The sequence below is a fragment of the Manis pentadactyla genome, chromosome 1 (assembly GCF_030020395.1).
Source record: "Manis pentadactyla isolate mManPen7 chromosome 1, mManPen7.hap1, whole genome shotgun sequence".
Classification (NCBI taxonomy): Eukaryota; Metazoa; Chordata; class Mammalia; order Pholidota; family Manidae; genus Manis; species Manis pentadactyla.
Genome location: NC_080019.1, coordinates 114900488 through 114917328, shown reverse-complemented (window position 1 = coordinate 114917328; position 16841 = coordinate 114900488). Strand labels below are relative to the sequence as shown.

The 16841-nt window shown below is 34.6% G+C and overlaps 1 protein-coding gene across 4 annotated transcripts in view; it reads right to left on the bottom strand.

Moving 5' to 3' along the window:
- The window catches only part of VPS8 (VPS8 subunit of CORVET complex), a 331520-nt gene that overhangs the window by 279822 nt on the left and 34857 nt on the right, over window positions 1-16841 (bottom strand). For all 4 annotated transcript variants that reach the window (XM_057500758.1, XM_036875334.2, XM_057500761.1 and 1 more), the window contains exons 6-11: window positions 14772-14804; window positions 13792-13846; window positions 6446-6570; window positions 3951-4037; window positions 1455-1522; window positions 41-194 (exon numbers count right to left, since the gene is read on the bottom strand). In XM_057500758.1, the coding sequence (XP_057356741.1) occupies window positions 41-194; window positions 1455-1522; window positions 3951-4037; window positions 6446-6570; window positions 13792-13846; window positions 14772-14804 (522 nt within the window). The remainder of the gene's footprint in view (window positions 1-40; window positions 195-1454; window positions 1523-3950; window positions 4038-6445; window positions 6571-13791; window positions 13847-14771; window positions 14805-16841) is intronic.

Here is a 16841-nt window from a genome sequence, read left to right as displayed (position 1 = left end):
GCTGCAAAAGTTAAGAATTTCATCTTCTAAGCACACCTACCTTTGTTAGGGATGCCATGGCCAATAAGGAAAACTGTGTGATGGGATGATCTTTCAACTCAGGCTTAGAGTGGAGAGGCTCAATACAGCAAACTTCACCCTTGGAACCGCTGAACAGACACCTAGAGTCACACGTTCTCACCCCCATCACTCTCCTGAAAATGTAACAAAAGAACTCAAGAGTTGATTTAGCAAACATCCAAGGCACTATCATCTCTGGTGTGGACTACAACAGCCTCCCAATTCTTATTCTTGTCCTCAACAATCCTCCACATGACATAAGCATGATCTTTTAATATACAGGTCAGAGTTATCACTCTTCTGAAAACACTCCAAGGCTTGCCACTGTACATAAAATTAAATCCAAACTCTTCACCATGTTTTAAAATGTCCTATATGATCTGGCTCCTGCCTTCACTCTTCTCCTACTACTGTTGTTCCTGACAAAGTCAAGCTCCAGCCACACTGCCTCTTTCCTTTGTTCCAGCAGGCCAAGTTCGTGTCCACCTCAAAGCCTTTGTGCTTGAACGTCCCTTTGCCTGGGACACATCTTCAGATCTTTGCATTTGATAATCTTGGCAGATTATCATTCAGGTCTTTGTTCAAATGTCACCTTCTGAAAGAGACCTTCCTAAATTATCCTCCAGTACACTCCAGCACAATGACCTGTCTTATTTTCTTCACAATACTCATTAACTATGGCAAATATCTCATTTATTTGTTGGTTTATTGTCTGCCTCCCAACCCCATCCCAACTAGAATGTAAGTTCTATTAGAGTAACAGCCTTGCTTGGTTCACAGCTGCAACTTTGGCGCCTAGAACAAATGCCTTCATATAGGAAATATTCATAAACATTAGCTAAATGAATACTATTTTTTTAAGCAATTACCTTGGACTCAGCATTGTTCAAAGGTATGAAAAACACAAGAAACAAATATAGTCTTACACTGAAAAATGTGTGGAAACATAACATAGATTGACTTGTTTTTTTTCAATTCAGCTTTACAAATGTTCTTCCATGTATCTAGACAGTCTTTATTCTTAAAGAGTAAATAGGCAATTCCAAAAAACCTTTCTACACCTGGCCATTATGGTTATTATCAACTGGGCTGGAGGCCTAAACCAAAATAAGTGAGAAACTCAAGAGTAACAGTTCCCAAGCTTGACAGCTCATATGAATCCTTTGGGGAGTAGGAGTCTAGAATCTCAACTCAGACCTACTGAGATAGAACTTGGGGTGGGAGGGCAGACCTAGAACCCTGTATGTTCTATATGCCTCCCCAGGTAATCATAGCACACAGCCATAACTTGTTTTCAGTCACAAGGACTTCTCAGACCTCTTTATGTTCAACTTCAAGTCATTAAACCAGAGCTAATCTTTTCATTTGTCAACAAATGTTCATAAGCCTCTTACTTAAATGTCAATTCAAAAACAGAGCCTCCGCTGTCGTTGCAAATTGCAAGAGTTGGATCATCTGTAAACTAAACAGAGAAGGAATTTATATTCTTACAGATTTTTAAACAACCAGTCAAGTGTTAAGACAGTATGGGCAAAAAAATTATAAAATTTTAAAAATTTAAAATAAATACATTTAATAGCATTTGAATCACCTAAATTAGATTTAGCTCATCACTCTAAATACACAACCTTACCCATATTCAGAATAAAAATAGCTCAATATATTTAAAAAACTGAGGCTTTAAAAAAGCAAAACCACCTTTCATCAGAATAAAAGAAAAACACAAACTATGATTCGTAAAGCCCTAAAATTCTCTATTTGGGTTCTTAAGTTAACTTTTTCTAACATGCTATTAAATGAATAAGATATTTTAGATACATTTGTACTTGCCTAGTTTTCAAGAATAAAGACACAGTAAAAGATATTTGGTATCTCTGGGAAATAAACTTGTCTGAATGTTTTCTGAATAACTGAAGAGTTAATCCACTATATTTAAAATAGTTTAACTTCTTAGTAATTTTTCCAAATACAGAAAAATCCTTGATCTTCTTCAAAAGAGGATACTTCAGTTATTATTTATTGAAGTATTTTGTTCACATGACAAACATCCTAAGGGCTTATAAGGTATGGGAAATGTGAATGTTGTATGATACAAAATTGAGTAACTTAACTTGTAACATTTACACTGACTAGTTTCCCTAACCCCAAAGGTTGGTGAACCATCTTAAGTGGCACACCTATGTGCTGTTAGGTATGGTTAATGTACAGAAGGATACTGCAAAATTATTCCTCCTTGACCACAAGCACAGGCATAGTAAAGAAGCCCTACACCTTAGCTCTCAAAGCCTAGGAGCAATTGCCAAAGTGGGGAGGCATATACCCCTGGAGTGTAGGAAAAATAATAGAACTCATATTTTTACTTATTAAGTTTCTGCTTCCTGTGTTTTAAAATAAACCTAGATATTATTCCAAATATTCCAATTCCAATTAATACACATTTATACAATTCTATATATGTGTGTATACAGAAAAGTACAGATCCCATTGACCCCCCCAGGACACAATGTATCTATTAAGGAGAGTGAAAACCCAAATTACTACAGATGAAATGTAGGATTAAGTTTAAAGAACAGTAAGAGCCCTGAAATGGAAGTGGCTGTTGTCAATCCAAGACTTCAGAAGTATTCAATCATGTATCTCTTGCTCTTTCTCCAATGTCACAGTGTCAGCACACACCAACTTTGTCACCATTCCCAAGCAACACAATGGACTACTACTATGCTTTTAACCTTAGCTGCATTCTTCCCTTTTCTGTCTTTATTTCTTCTGTTTTCTATTGTTCCTCCCCTAAACTGTGCTTTTTTCTGCAAATGGACTGGCTTTGTATGAACACCACCAACTAGTTATTTTTTCCATCAAATATTTATTGAGCAGCTACTATGCATCAAACACTTAAGTAAGTAAATAACAGATTCTGGTTTTAAAGGTCTTAATCTATTGAAGGAGATAAGATATAAACACAAACAGCTATGACATATTAGAAGTTGGCACATTCCATATGAAAAGAGGTCAAAATAAACTGCCATTGGTGTTCAAAAAGAGCTATTCTCACTACATTTACTTGATTTGTTTTCATTGTTACTAAATGCTTGAATTCTGCTTTGTCACAGAAGACATTTCTACAACTACTCTAGATGCAGATACATAAACTCCAGATGCTTGCAGACTTAAAAAGGCTTATGCATGGATAAGAGAGGTCTGCACAGCTAAGCAACCAAATGTGCATATCATTAAAATCTAGAAGACCTGATTTTAGACTTCCCTATTTATAGCCCTTTACTTTTATGCTTATGAACATGGGCTTGACAGCATACAAAAACCAAGGTTCACATTGTATTTATAGATTAAATCTGTTACCTAACTCGGTGTATTTTTTCAGACCTGTAAGGAGAAAGCCGAACTCAAATCTTAATGTTTTCCTTTAGAGGCCTAAAAGAAAATAAACCAACAGATTCATTTCTAAACATACTGCAAACATCAGTTCTTTTACAATTGTGCCCTGAACCTCAGGTAACTCCCAACAAAGTGTGACAGAACATACCATCTCAGCAATAAAACCTTGATGGACTAAACAAAAGATTAAAAAGACATTTTAAATTTCCACGTGAGCTTGCAGCAGGGTACTGCCTGTCTTTGCTGCCAACCTCTCACCTAGGATCACATCAGTTAACTCTTTTTGCTGCTATACCTGTTAGACTTTCATACAACTTGCTGCTGAAGACTCCCTTGCTAGCCTATCTCTGGTTTTAACTTCGGAAAACATCTCGTAGGAGCAAGTCAAATAAAAGACAACTCACTTTCAAGGATTCTGTTTATAAAGAAACTTACTTAAAAATGTATGCAGAGGTACAATAATAAAAATTATTAGAAAAAGAAAACAAAGATATTACCTTAATATGTAATATTGCTGTTCCTGGAGGATGAGCATCTATGATTGATCTTAGAAGTTTTCCACTGGCCAAATCCCACATGGTGATCTACAAGACAACTAAATGCTTTAAAAACAAATGTACTTGGCACAAGAACAGACCAATAGACCAATGGAACAGACTAGAGAGCCCAGACATAAACCCAAGCATATATGGTCAATTAATATACAATAAGGAGCCATGAATATACAATGGGGAAATGACAGCCTATTCAACAACTGGTGTTGGCAAAACTGGGCAGCTATGTGCAAGAGAATGAAACTGGATTATTGTCTAACCCAGTTTACACAAGAGTAAACTCAAAATGGATCAAAGACCTGAATATAAGACATTGAAAACATAAAGCTCTTAGAAGAAAACATAGGCAAAAATCTCTTGAATATAAGCATGAGCAACTTTTTCCTGAACATATCTCATCGGGCAAGGGAAACAAAAGAAAAAATGAACACATGGGACTACACCAAGCTAAAAAGCTTCTGTACAGCAAAGGACACTATCAGCAGAACAAAAGGCATCCTACACTATGGGAAAATACATTCGTAAATGACATATACAACAAGGGTTAACATCCAAAATATATAAAGAACTCAAATACCTCAATACCCAAAAAACAAATAACCAAATTAAAAAGTGGGTGGAGGATACGAACAGACACTTCTCCAAAGAAGAAATTCAGATGGCCAACAGGCACATGAAAAGATGCTCCACATCACTAATTACCAGGGAAATGCAAATTAAAACCACAATGAGATATCACCTCACACCACTTACGACAGCCAATATTGAAAAGATTAGGAACAACAAATGCTAGTGAGGATGCAGAGAAAGGAGAACCCTCCTACACTGCTGGTGGGAATGTAAGCTAGTTCAATCATTGTGGAAAGCAATATGGAGGTTCCTCAAAAAACTAAAAATAGAAATACCATTTGACCCAGGAATCCCACTCCTTGGAACTTACCCAAGGAATACAAGTTCTCAGATTCAAAAAGACATATGCACCCCTATGTTTATTGCAGCACTATTTACAATTGCCAAGATATGGAAGCAACCTAACTGTCCATTCGTAGATGAATGGATAAAGAAGATGTGGTACATATACACAATGGAATACTATTCAGCCATAAGAAAGAAACAAATCCTACCATTTGCAACAACATGGATGGAACTGGAGGATATTATGCTCAGTGAAATAAGCCAGGTGGAGAAACACAAGTGACAAATGATTTCCCTCATTTGTGGAGTATAACAATGAAGCAAAATCGAAGGAACAAAACAGCAGTAGACCCACAGACTCCAAGAAGGGACTTGTGGTTACCAAAGGGGACGCATGTGGGAGGATGGGTGGGGAGGGAGGGAGAAGGGGATTGAGGGGTATTATGTTTAGTACACATGTTGTGAGGGGTCACGGGGAAAGGCAACAAAGAAGCACAAAGAGGGCAAATAGTGACTCTGTGGCATCTTACTACACTGATGGACAGTGACTGCAATGGGGTATGGGTGGGGACTTGATAATATGGGTAAATGTAGTAACCACATTGCTTTTTCATATGAAACCTTCATAAGAGTATATATCAATAATACCTTAATAAAAAAAATTTTTTAATGGAGTATGGGGGAGACTCAATAATATGGGTGAATGTAGTAACCACATTGTTTTTCTTGTGAAACCTTCATAAGAGTGTATACCAATGATACTGTAAGTAAAAAATAAATAAATAAATAAAAACAAATGTACTGTTTCTTTTTGCACTTAAGTATCCTGCCTTGTGAAGGAAATTACTTACTCCTAGTCTATAAACATTAAAGGCAAAGAATGTTTATATGTTAATATGTTAAGACATAACTAAAGGTTGCAGACCATTAAAGTACAGAGCCTATATTCCTTATTCATCCTCCCTTCATCCTGCCCAATCTATTTTTCTCTTCACATTTTAAATGTTGTTCTTACACTGAGAGGTGAATGAAATTTCTTTAATGGGTCCATCTCCTTAGCACTGGTAAAAATTACAGGACAGGCTTATTCCCAAACCAACTAGTCAGTCAGAAGATGAGAAAAAAAAATTATTGCCAGTTTCAGAAATAGAAAGAATTACCAAAATAGTTATCCAGGAACACAGTAGTAAGAATACAGAAAACAGAATATAGCATATTTAAAAGCAGCAACAATTATCTATACTTCTATAAGGAAATAAATTTTGGTATAACAGACTGGTTGGTTTATAAATGCTATTCACTTATGTAGACACATAAATTAAGACATTAAAAATCAGATTCTACTCTGGCTCAGCCAATAGTAATTGTTACAAAATTTGAACAAGACAGAAGTCAAAGTGAGCAACCTCAGGTTGGCTTTTTAATAACAAATATTTTGGTCTTCAAGATACTGACCTGGAGATACTAGTTTTTTTTAATTGACTTTAACATTGTTTTATGGATAAAATAAAGCTCATATTTACCTGTCCTTTAGCAAAGCCACAGAGAAGTCTTGAGCAGTCATTGTTGATACTGAGCGCAGAGATGGCTCCATACTGACCTCCAACACTAGTGCTACCCAGACAGAGTCGCAAAGCTTGATTCTGATCTAAAGAAAGTGATTTATAAAGTCAAGTGAAAGAAAAGAGTGAATAAATATATATTTAGCATAGGTTTGTTTTCAAAGACTTGAGAGGTAGCAAGAATTAAAAGAATCAAATGATGAAGTTACATTCATTTTAAAATATATTTATTGAGTACCTACTAGATGCTGGGCATTGAATTAGACACTAAGAATGCAAGGAAAAACAAATAAGGAAGCAGAATGCAAAACTCACTAATAATAAGCAAAATAATTCTAAGAAATCTGCATCTCCTTGAACAAATCAACTGTTCGTTTTTTGTCTCATTCTTGAGTTGTATTTCTTGCTGTTTCAGGATGCAAGGTTACAGGGAATACTATCTTTTAAGGTCATTTTAAAACTTCAAAATAAAAATTTATTAATTTAGAATTTGGCTGAAATGTACATTTTTAATATCCATGAAGAAAGTGCTTACTAGGCAAATTAACAGTGCAAATAAAATTACAGAGTAAACGTTTAAACTACTTAAGAAAATTATTTTCAAGCATCAACAACTGATGTGCTAAAAGCAAATAATAAAAATCCCTACTAGATTATGTTATTTAGGGCAAGGATATTGCCTTAATCACCTCTGATTTCTCCAGGAGGCACTTACGTATTTATTAAACTTTATTGTCTAATAAAAGAAATTCCTCTCAGGCTTCTCCTAGGCAATGCTTATTCTGTATAGAGTTCATTATTGCACCCACTTGAAAACAATGAAATAAAAATTTAAGTATAAGGCAGGCCTGCAAAATTTAACTGTGCAAGGGGGAAAAAACCCACATACTTACACAACCTGTTGTTCTCACAATTACCCCAGTAATTTTTTGTACTTCCCTTAATTATCTGCATGCTACTTCTTGGAGGTAAATATGCCTTACTTCCACTACTAGACTATGATCTCTCTAAGGGCTGAGATCATGAGTGAGTGAACACTCTCAGAATACCTAGGCTGGTGCCTTGCACTTAGAAGGCATCTGATAACCACTAGAGTAAACATTTGTAAATATACCTTCTGTAAGGGTAAATCTAGTTATCAGAAAGAGCCTAAAGACATTCATTCTCAGGTCTAGGGAAAAACATGACCTAAGTCATTTTGCCCCAAGTGAATACCATAGGATGTTTTCTGTGTCACAGGCTGGTTCAAATAGCGATCCCCACCTCCCCAAGGAGTTCTGACACAATGGCTGTATACAGAAAATACTCGATGTTTTCTGAAATCATTTTAGATTTTAGCCTTCCTAGATGGAAACATTTTCTTCCAACACTGGAAAGGAATAAAATTCAATTCATAAATACACAAGGTTTGAAGTATTTAAAACATTATTTTTATTCACATCTAGATTACAATTACAGACTTTTTCCTACACAATTTTTCTCCATCTCCCAGATCAATCTGAATTACTAAAATTTCCCTTATTCTATTTTTCTAACTCTAAATTTGACATGACATTTTATTTTGCTTTATTGAAACTGCCAGCCTAAAACAGTGCTTTCCATGACCATTATTTTGTTGTTGCAACCTCATACAGTTACTGGATTATCCACATATCTTATTTTGCAAACTGTCAAGATAAGATGATTGGGTGATAGTGTTCTATATATATATATCACTACTATGGTCATGTGCATAGGCAACAGGTGGACTGAAAATAAGAGGACAAATACAGCAACTCCATACCAGCTTCACAAAGAAGTCCCATAAGTTTGGGCTACCTGCCTTCCAAGCACAGAGTAGTATCTGAACAGCGTCCTGTTGGGATTATTTGTAGTCCCTGTTCTGAGTTCCAAACTCTACATGGTTCTGATCCACCAATATTTAAAAACACTCACTACTTGCCCTCTGATTTAAAAAAATTCATTATAAGTATTCTTATAACTCAGGGAAACTAAGAATAGAATTAAGGAGTAAGTTAAAATAGAGAATAAAGGTGCCAATAAAAAAGAACAAATAGGAAGAAAAGTGGGAGGAAAAAGACACATCTAACTTCTATATTAAAAACTCAAACATGACTACTTTCCTGACTGTGCATCCTGAGTACCAAGAATTAGTTAAGACAAGAGACCAGTTATCAACCTTAGTCATTCCTGAAATACATTTTGAATTTACATCCCATAGGACTGTGTTAATGAAAACATTCTTGATTTTCCTTGATTTTTATAATGTATTTATTATCTTTATAATGTCCCTTTAGAAGGCAGCGTGGCAGTGAGGTGTAGGGAAATGTATAAAATATAATGTTTTAACTCCACAATGACATTTATCAATTCTTTTTGCTCTCTTTATACATCCTATATTTATGATACCATATTAACAAACTTGCTCTTATACAATTTAGACATTCAGAAAAGGTAGAATTTCTGTGGAAAGAAGAAAGCAGAGCCTTATTGGGGAGGTTTCTTTCACTAGAGTAAATATACTGTAGTCCAGATAATTCTGGAAAATTCTGGGGAGAGGGACTTGGTGAAAAACCTCTTCCAAACATGTAAATTCTAAAGTTATATGGGAAAAAACAAAAGGACCTGGACAGAAGAAAAGTGAAAATCAGAGCTCTCCATATTCTGCTCCTCCAGGGGGATCTTGATCTCATTAATTTAAAAGGAAAAATTCTATTCTCCTCCTACTCTCAGAAGTCTCCTTTGTTTATTGTTGGGAAAAGATCAAATTAGTAGTGCATCTAATTTCATTTACAAAGTCACAAAAGTTCACATTTAGTTGGCATTGTCAGCTTAGTTTTAAAAAAAATTGGACTGAGTCCTTATGAAGCAAATGACTGGGCAAAAAATGTGAAATACAACTATCATTTTTCCTATAAATGTCACAAAGTTGGCATAGAGCTTAAATAAGCAAATGCCTATGAAAAATTATATCAAATAGTACAAATGCAAGGAATTATTATTAATCATAATAAATAGCTTATTAATTAAGAAAACTTGAAGCCCTAATACCACAGAAAGCACATCTATTTGACACTGCAGTGCATCACACCTATTTCTTTTATTAGTATATCTTTCAGAGCATACTTCTTAGGGTAGATCTCCTCAGCATATTCTGGCCTTAAGAGTAATGTTCTAAATAGCAAAGAAGAGCCATGTACATAGTCTATAATAGCCATGAGATCTAAATTTGAACATACTTCAAGAATTTTTACTGTTTTCTTATATCAAAACTAACCCAGTCCTCTATTTCATCACCCCTAGTTTGCTTTAACTAGTTTAGTTCCCAAAGACTACCAAAGAAGGAAATACCTAGATCTAAGAAGGAATCCAATTGAACTGGGTGTCTAAAGCTCTATTGTTATTGCCAGTATGCACTACTCTTCAGTACTACTCTTTTCTTACCCTTTGTGCATATTAAAATATTCTCTAAGACCAAAGGGGCAGAAAAGAGATTAGGAAACATTTTTCATCAATGATCACAATACAGCAGAAGCACTTTACCAGACCTCCATCTAACAAACACACAGAATTAAAGTTCTCATTATTCCCTCTATCAAGCTTACTGACTCAAGGCCAGGCCACAATGAATCCCCATAGCTGACTGGCTATTTTCCTGAGTGCTGATGCTTAGGAATAGTCAGGTATGTTCATTTCCAAACCCCTTCATGCCACTGTAATGTTACTGTACTTTAAAAACTTAAAACAATACGTGAACTGATAAAATAGAGTGAAAAGAGCTGCTGTTTCTATGAAAACTAAATGAATCCTTTATAAAAACCTGGTAAAGATGAGTAGCTTTTAAAAACTGTCATGAAGTAAGGTGTGGACAAGATACCTACAGAAGACTAAAGAGAAGTTTTATGAAAATCTACAATTTTGCACTCCTTAATTGATTCAGAGGTGCCTAAGCTTTTACTTTAAAAACAAAATTTTTTTTTAATTTTACATGACCTTTTTTTGATGCAGTTTATACCCACAAAAAGATGTTCCAGACTTCCAACTGGCACATACAAACTCAAAGAAAAGACTTTGGAACAAGTCAAAAGATTAAGGGGAAAATTAGTATTTATATATTTTTAGTTAAGATTAAACATTGAAGGTATACTTATATTTATAATTTTCAATAATTCCCTGATTTAACCTATTTCAGTTAGCTGGTTTGTTTCAACAAGCACTTCATAATAGGGCATTAGGTCTAACAGTTAGAAAGGTCAAAAAAAAAAAGTCACTCATGCAGTACAAAATTACTATACCTTTTCCTTTGAATCCATAGAGAAAAGATCGAAAGAAAGAGAAAAGCAAGAAATCAGTTTAAAAGTTCAAAGAAAAGACAGGTAAAATTTCAAGAGTGTAAGTGACACACTTTAGTTATCTGTGGGAATGATACTAAATGTGATTAATTAATGTTTCTAGCACTTACTATTATATTCAAGTATTGGTTACGGAAGTAGAGAAAATGCATAATATCACAGTAAGTAAACCCAAGTACATTAGGTTTCATAGAAACAAAAATAATTTCAAAAAGATGATCTATTAAAATATACTAACAATAAAAAAAAAAGGAAAACTAAGGGCCTTGGGATAGGGAGACATCTTTACTAAAACCTGAGTTCGTGAGAGCCTGTATAGAGGTAAGAAACAAAATACATAATAAATATCATATGCCTTATAATTCCATAAGAATAAGCAACATACACCAACTTTAAGAAGCTTACAATAATTACTACTTTAATGACCCTGGCCTCTATTCCAAAGATTCTAATGGTACTTAAACAAGTATAGCTCTTCCTGCTGCATTTTTTCCTATGATCAACAAAGATATTTAAATAAGATCAGATTGAACCCAGACTTCTAATTTAGACATTTCACAGTATTATTACTCTGCCATTTGTTCCTGGATTTTGAGCAAATTTTAACCCATTTGTTAAAACTCATTGTCCTAATATCTGCTTCCTATAAAATAATGAATAAAATTTATTAACTATGTGATTAAAAACCCAAAGCATAGTCAGGACATTATGATTCTTTCTCAAAATGTTCCCTTTGGCATACTTTCTTTTCCATGAGACTGTAATGAAAAATTATTTCATCTTTCTACAAGAAAACTGCTGGGGTCTAAAATAATTAGGAAGCAGGCCCAAGAAAATTAAGGACAGTAGCAAAAGACTAAGTGATCTTCTCTGTTGGTTTTTATTTTTAAAGTATTCATTTTAATTTGTTGCAGTAAGCTCTACATGGGTTTGATTATAAGCAGGCACATATTCTTATAACCTTGTGGTGAGGTAGGGATGTTAAAGCAGACAGAACTGAGGAAAAGTGAGTACTGGTAAGTGGGAACAAAAATCAACATGCATTCTTATTTTTGTTGACAAACATATGGATTATATTCTATCCGCACTCATCCTTTAGTTTCTATTCTTTCCTTCATATATCTTGGAATTCGTCTCCTTTTCTCTCAGGACAGAAGAGCTCAGAATGGTGAAGTTGCACTAATCTAGGATTGAGTGTTCCTTGATTCTGAACTTGGCTCTGTGCATGTCAGTTAACTTCTCTGGTTCTGAATCACCTGATATAAAAAAAAGGGGACTGAACTAAAAGTCCTTTTAATATCCTTCCCTCTAATACTCTTCTAATACCCATTGTATCAACCTAATAACAATTTATGCCCTATCGAAAATAAGCATTCTTACACCTGATGAGAGAACAAGCTGGTAAAACTTTCTAGAGGAAAATCAGGTAATATACATCAGAAGTGTTTAAAATGTTCAAACCCTGACCTAAGCAATTATACTTTTAGGAATTTGTCCTAATGAAATAATCACATGCACAAAAATGTAGTTAAAAAGATGTTCATCACTATATTGCTTGTTTAGAAACAACCTAAATGTCTTATAGTAGGAAATGGTTAAGTAAATTATGGTGAATCTATTTAAAAGAATACTATTTAGCCATTAAAAATGATGTATGGATAAACATAAAACTACATGGGAAGATTTTCATTATAATGAAAAAGGAGGCTACAAATTAACATGATCCCATTTTTGGTACGTACATATATATACACAAGTACAGAAAAAAGATTAGAAGTCTATATAGAAATGTTAGGATTAACATGAGGAAGAATTTGGCATTTTATATCTTCAACCTTTTGCTCATCTAAATTTTCTATTATGAACACATATCAATCATAGCATAAGAAAAAAATTGTTTAAATAATCAATTCTAAAGTTTTCTCAAGAGAATATTTTTATTTCCATTCTTCTCATCCTCAAACAATAAAACTCTGTTATTTAAATCAATCACCTTTGAAAAGACAAGGTGTTAAAATCACTGGATAAATAAGGCTTTGGCACAATGGAAAATTTATAAGTATGAAGCTAAATTGTTCAAAAACAAGGGAAAATAACTGGTTATTCACTCATGTAGTAAATAAAGATGCAAAGTCCAGAGAGATCAAATTGTGGTTCTGCTATTAAAGTATTCCCAAGTAATCCTTACATAGCGTCTGTAGATTCTTTACTAAAATACAGTTTCACCAGAAATTCCATTTAAGAAAGATGCAAAAGACTATGATCCAGAACAGAGCAGTAAAAATTACAGAAAAATAATATCTAACAGTTTTTAAATAAAAAAACAAGAACAAAATGTTCTGCTCATAGTACTGAATTCAAAAGCAAAGGAAGATTAATGAAAGTAGGGTTATTTCATCTCAGTTACTATACAAACAAAACTAGTTGAGTTCTCTTCCCAACCAACAAAAAAAACGTGATTACAGGCTAAACATTTTTCAATTTAGAGAGATTTACAATGCAAATGAAAAAGAACTTACTGTCAGTGAAGGTTACTCAAAACTACTGAGAAAGCCTTGAATTTCCCTGAAGATCTTTTAGAATACCTATTACTCGGATATGATTTAGAATAAAAAATCACCAACAGTACAAACTGGAGGTAGACAAGATGACAACCCAAGGCCCCTTTCAACCCTCTGTTCTTTTTGTCTAGGTCTGCAGAAAGTCAAAAGATATGGCATGATAGTTTACAAATTCATAAAGGAGAAAATAAACTTGCAATGAACAAAATGAAGCTGAATCAAGTAATTTTTAACTATAAAATAGTTTTTTAATATAAAAGTATTTTTAATGTTCAAGTGTTCCTGGTTTTTTTTCAAGAAAATAAAGTTCACTATCAACTGCGATTAAAAGACATTATAAAAACCCAAAAGGATATTTAATATTTAAAATAAGGAAAGTACTTAGAAAATTTACCAAATATTAAAGCCAATCCATGAGATGTACCCACTGCTATCAGATTGGACACTGCCTGAGAACAAAAGAAAAAATTACATTTTAAGACATTACATCAAGCATCTCAAGATAATCAGAGCTGAATTTGTTGGTCTTTCCTCTAGGCACCAGATGACATACCAACTATTACAAATTAGGAGAATTTCATCTAGGAGGCAAAACAGGAAATGAAACTCAGGACATTTCTAGGAATCCCTCTAAATTTACTGTAATGGTAACAATATCAAAATATCATATGTTCAACATTAAAGGCAGAAACACTTAACTTCCTTTAAAGCAATTTTTTTTTTTTAATTCAGGGACCCAGACAAAGTAAGAGGCACTCATACTACCCAGAGCCCACTTTGGGATAGAAAGCTCTTCTCCAGTTTATTCACAGGAACTACAGAGCACCAGAAATATTCAAAATTTAGCCCATTTCCTCACCAATTTACTAGTAAGAGAGCTACAGGAGGCAGCTGGAAGTAGTTGAGAAAAGGAGGCACTAGTGTGCTTTCAATATCCCCCAGTTCTCCATTATCATTCCACAGATTACTATTTCACAGGCTTGGCAATGGAATTCAGGGCTGTTAAATGTACTATTTAGCAGAAAGTGATTTTACCAAATACTGCTTTCCACTCCCTATAACCAAAGGGAGGCCAAATTACAGAGGACCAACTTCATTTGGACAGGATAGTACCACATACAAATAAACCTGGAAAAGGCTAGTCATTATTCCATAATATACTTTTCAAACAAAAGCCTGAAGAGTAATAACACATTAGAAAGAAAGAGAATATTCAACGTGGATAAGTTTTAAATCTGATTAGTGGCAGTAAATGACTTATTCATTTATTATCACAGTAATTTATGTAAAAACTTTGAACATTAGAATGATAAGTCTAAGAAAACCCAATCAAATAGAAAGTTACCTTTAAGGGATTATTGAAAGTATACTTACAATTGCTGTAGGTAAGCCAGCATCTACTTTATCCTAAATGAAATTGAAAAAAAAAAGTATTTGAAAAGATATTCCCGTTTTTAAACAGAAAATTGTCTAAGACCCTCTCTTAACATAAATTTGATCCAAATCAATTCAGACAAGAGGTAGAACTTCATTTCTTGTCCCCAACTAAGAGAAACTACAGAAGTTGTCTATAGCAACAAAATATAAAGAACATGAGAAAAGATCATTTTATTTCATGAACTGTAACACATGCTTCAGGAAAGAGAGGAAAGAGCTTACATTTTCAATAATGTGAATAAACTGTAAGTATTATGGGTCAAAATGGTAAGAGTGCATAAAGATTTTTAAAAAGGGAAACATGGTAAAGATACTCTTTAAATAGGAGTGCCTATCCAGCAGATTATCCAGTAACTCCTAAATAAAACCTGAGCAGAGGACAGTCAGTTCTCAGGCATAAGAAAACCAAAAGTAAAGTGCTAGTCCCAGCTCCTTACCAGGAACTGTCTGACAGTAGCAAAAACACCCGCCCTTCTGGGTGTTAGTCTCCTCATCTCTTCAAGGAAATAGCAAATACTGCCTACCTACCTCATTCAGTTGTCCTCAGGATCAAATTAAATGTAAGGGTATCTAGTGGACGCTTCTATAGCTTTAAATAATAAGAGCTTACAACAATTAGCACTGTAGTATCAAAGAGCTATCACATACATATATTACACTATTTGATTCTCAAATCTGGAGAGAGATAAAACAGGTAATATTCTCCTGATTTTCCAGATTAAGAAAACAGAAGTCTTTAAGAGCTGAACTGACTTGCCCAAGATTATTCAGTAAGTGGTAGAACTATGTCTCTAACTCAGGGCTTCCAGTTCCCAAGCCAGGCTCTTTATATCACTTCTACACTTCTTTTCAATGTCTGTCCTTGTCAATGTGGTCAATTAGTTACTATAATCTATCAGAAGGCAAAGTCTATTTTATGTAACTTTATAGAGCTTCTTGGGAATTAACTAAAGAATCTTACTCCAGTGCATAGGAATGTGAGGAAGAACAATCCCCAAGGCTGCTATGCACAATGTTCTGGATGGCAGACTGTGTGTGGACATGAGTGTGTAAAGCATGCCTAACAGCATGCTTGACAATTAAGAAGCACACAATAAATACTTAGTCAATAAATGATTGATTTGTATTCCAGATAGGGAAAAAAATGAGACAGCAGATGAAGAACATAAACTACATTTAAAATGGAACCTGAATAATGAAAAATCAGAAGTCAGCTAATTTTAAAAGCTAAAAAAAACACAGATGTGGTAAGCACTTTAGAAATTATAGAATTTTAGTTCTGGTGTTGCAACATCTTAAGGTAGTGACTCTCCAAAGCCAGGGTCCATTAGAATCACCTGGGATACCTGTTAAACTACAGATCCCTATGCTACCCTACTAGGGATTCCAATTCCGCAGTTCTGGGTGGTGTCCAGGAAACTGCATTTTAACCATCACCCCAGTAGATTCTTATGCGTTGGACACATTTTGCAAAAACACGTGCTAAGGGATCTCTATTGTCTTAGGTGATCATTAAAAAATGATCTAATTTGAATTTAAAATATAGTTTCATGTCACATTACTTTGAGGAGTCCAAAATTAAACAAGATTCACAACTCCAAAACTTTCATCTCTCTTAAGTGTTCTCCATGTGTGGATAAAGTGAAGGTTTCTATGGCCAGGATTCTTACCCGGCCATGGTAGGCTAGCTCACTACACATATGTGGCAATACATTGCTAATGACTCTATATAAAGAGCTCCACACAGCAGTCTGGGCGACACAGTGGCATGGCCACATGGCTGCTGCAAGGCTGCAGAAGAGCAGAGACTGGAGTGGTGACAGTGCCAAGGAGAGAGACTGAGACGGCTGCAGGGACAGAGAGGCCCAGAGGCAGAGAGTGGCTTGCTGCATGCAGACTCACTCTGAGTGGACGGGATTCTAGTGATTGCCCTGCCACCATGGGAATAAAGTTGGGTATAAACCCTTTCACCCCAAGAATGTTCCACTGTCATTTTTCAGTCTCATT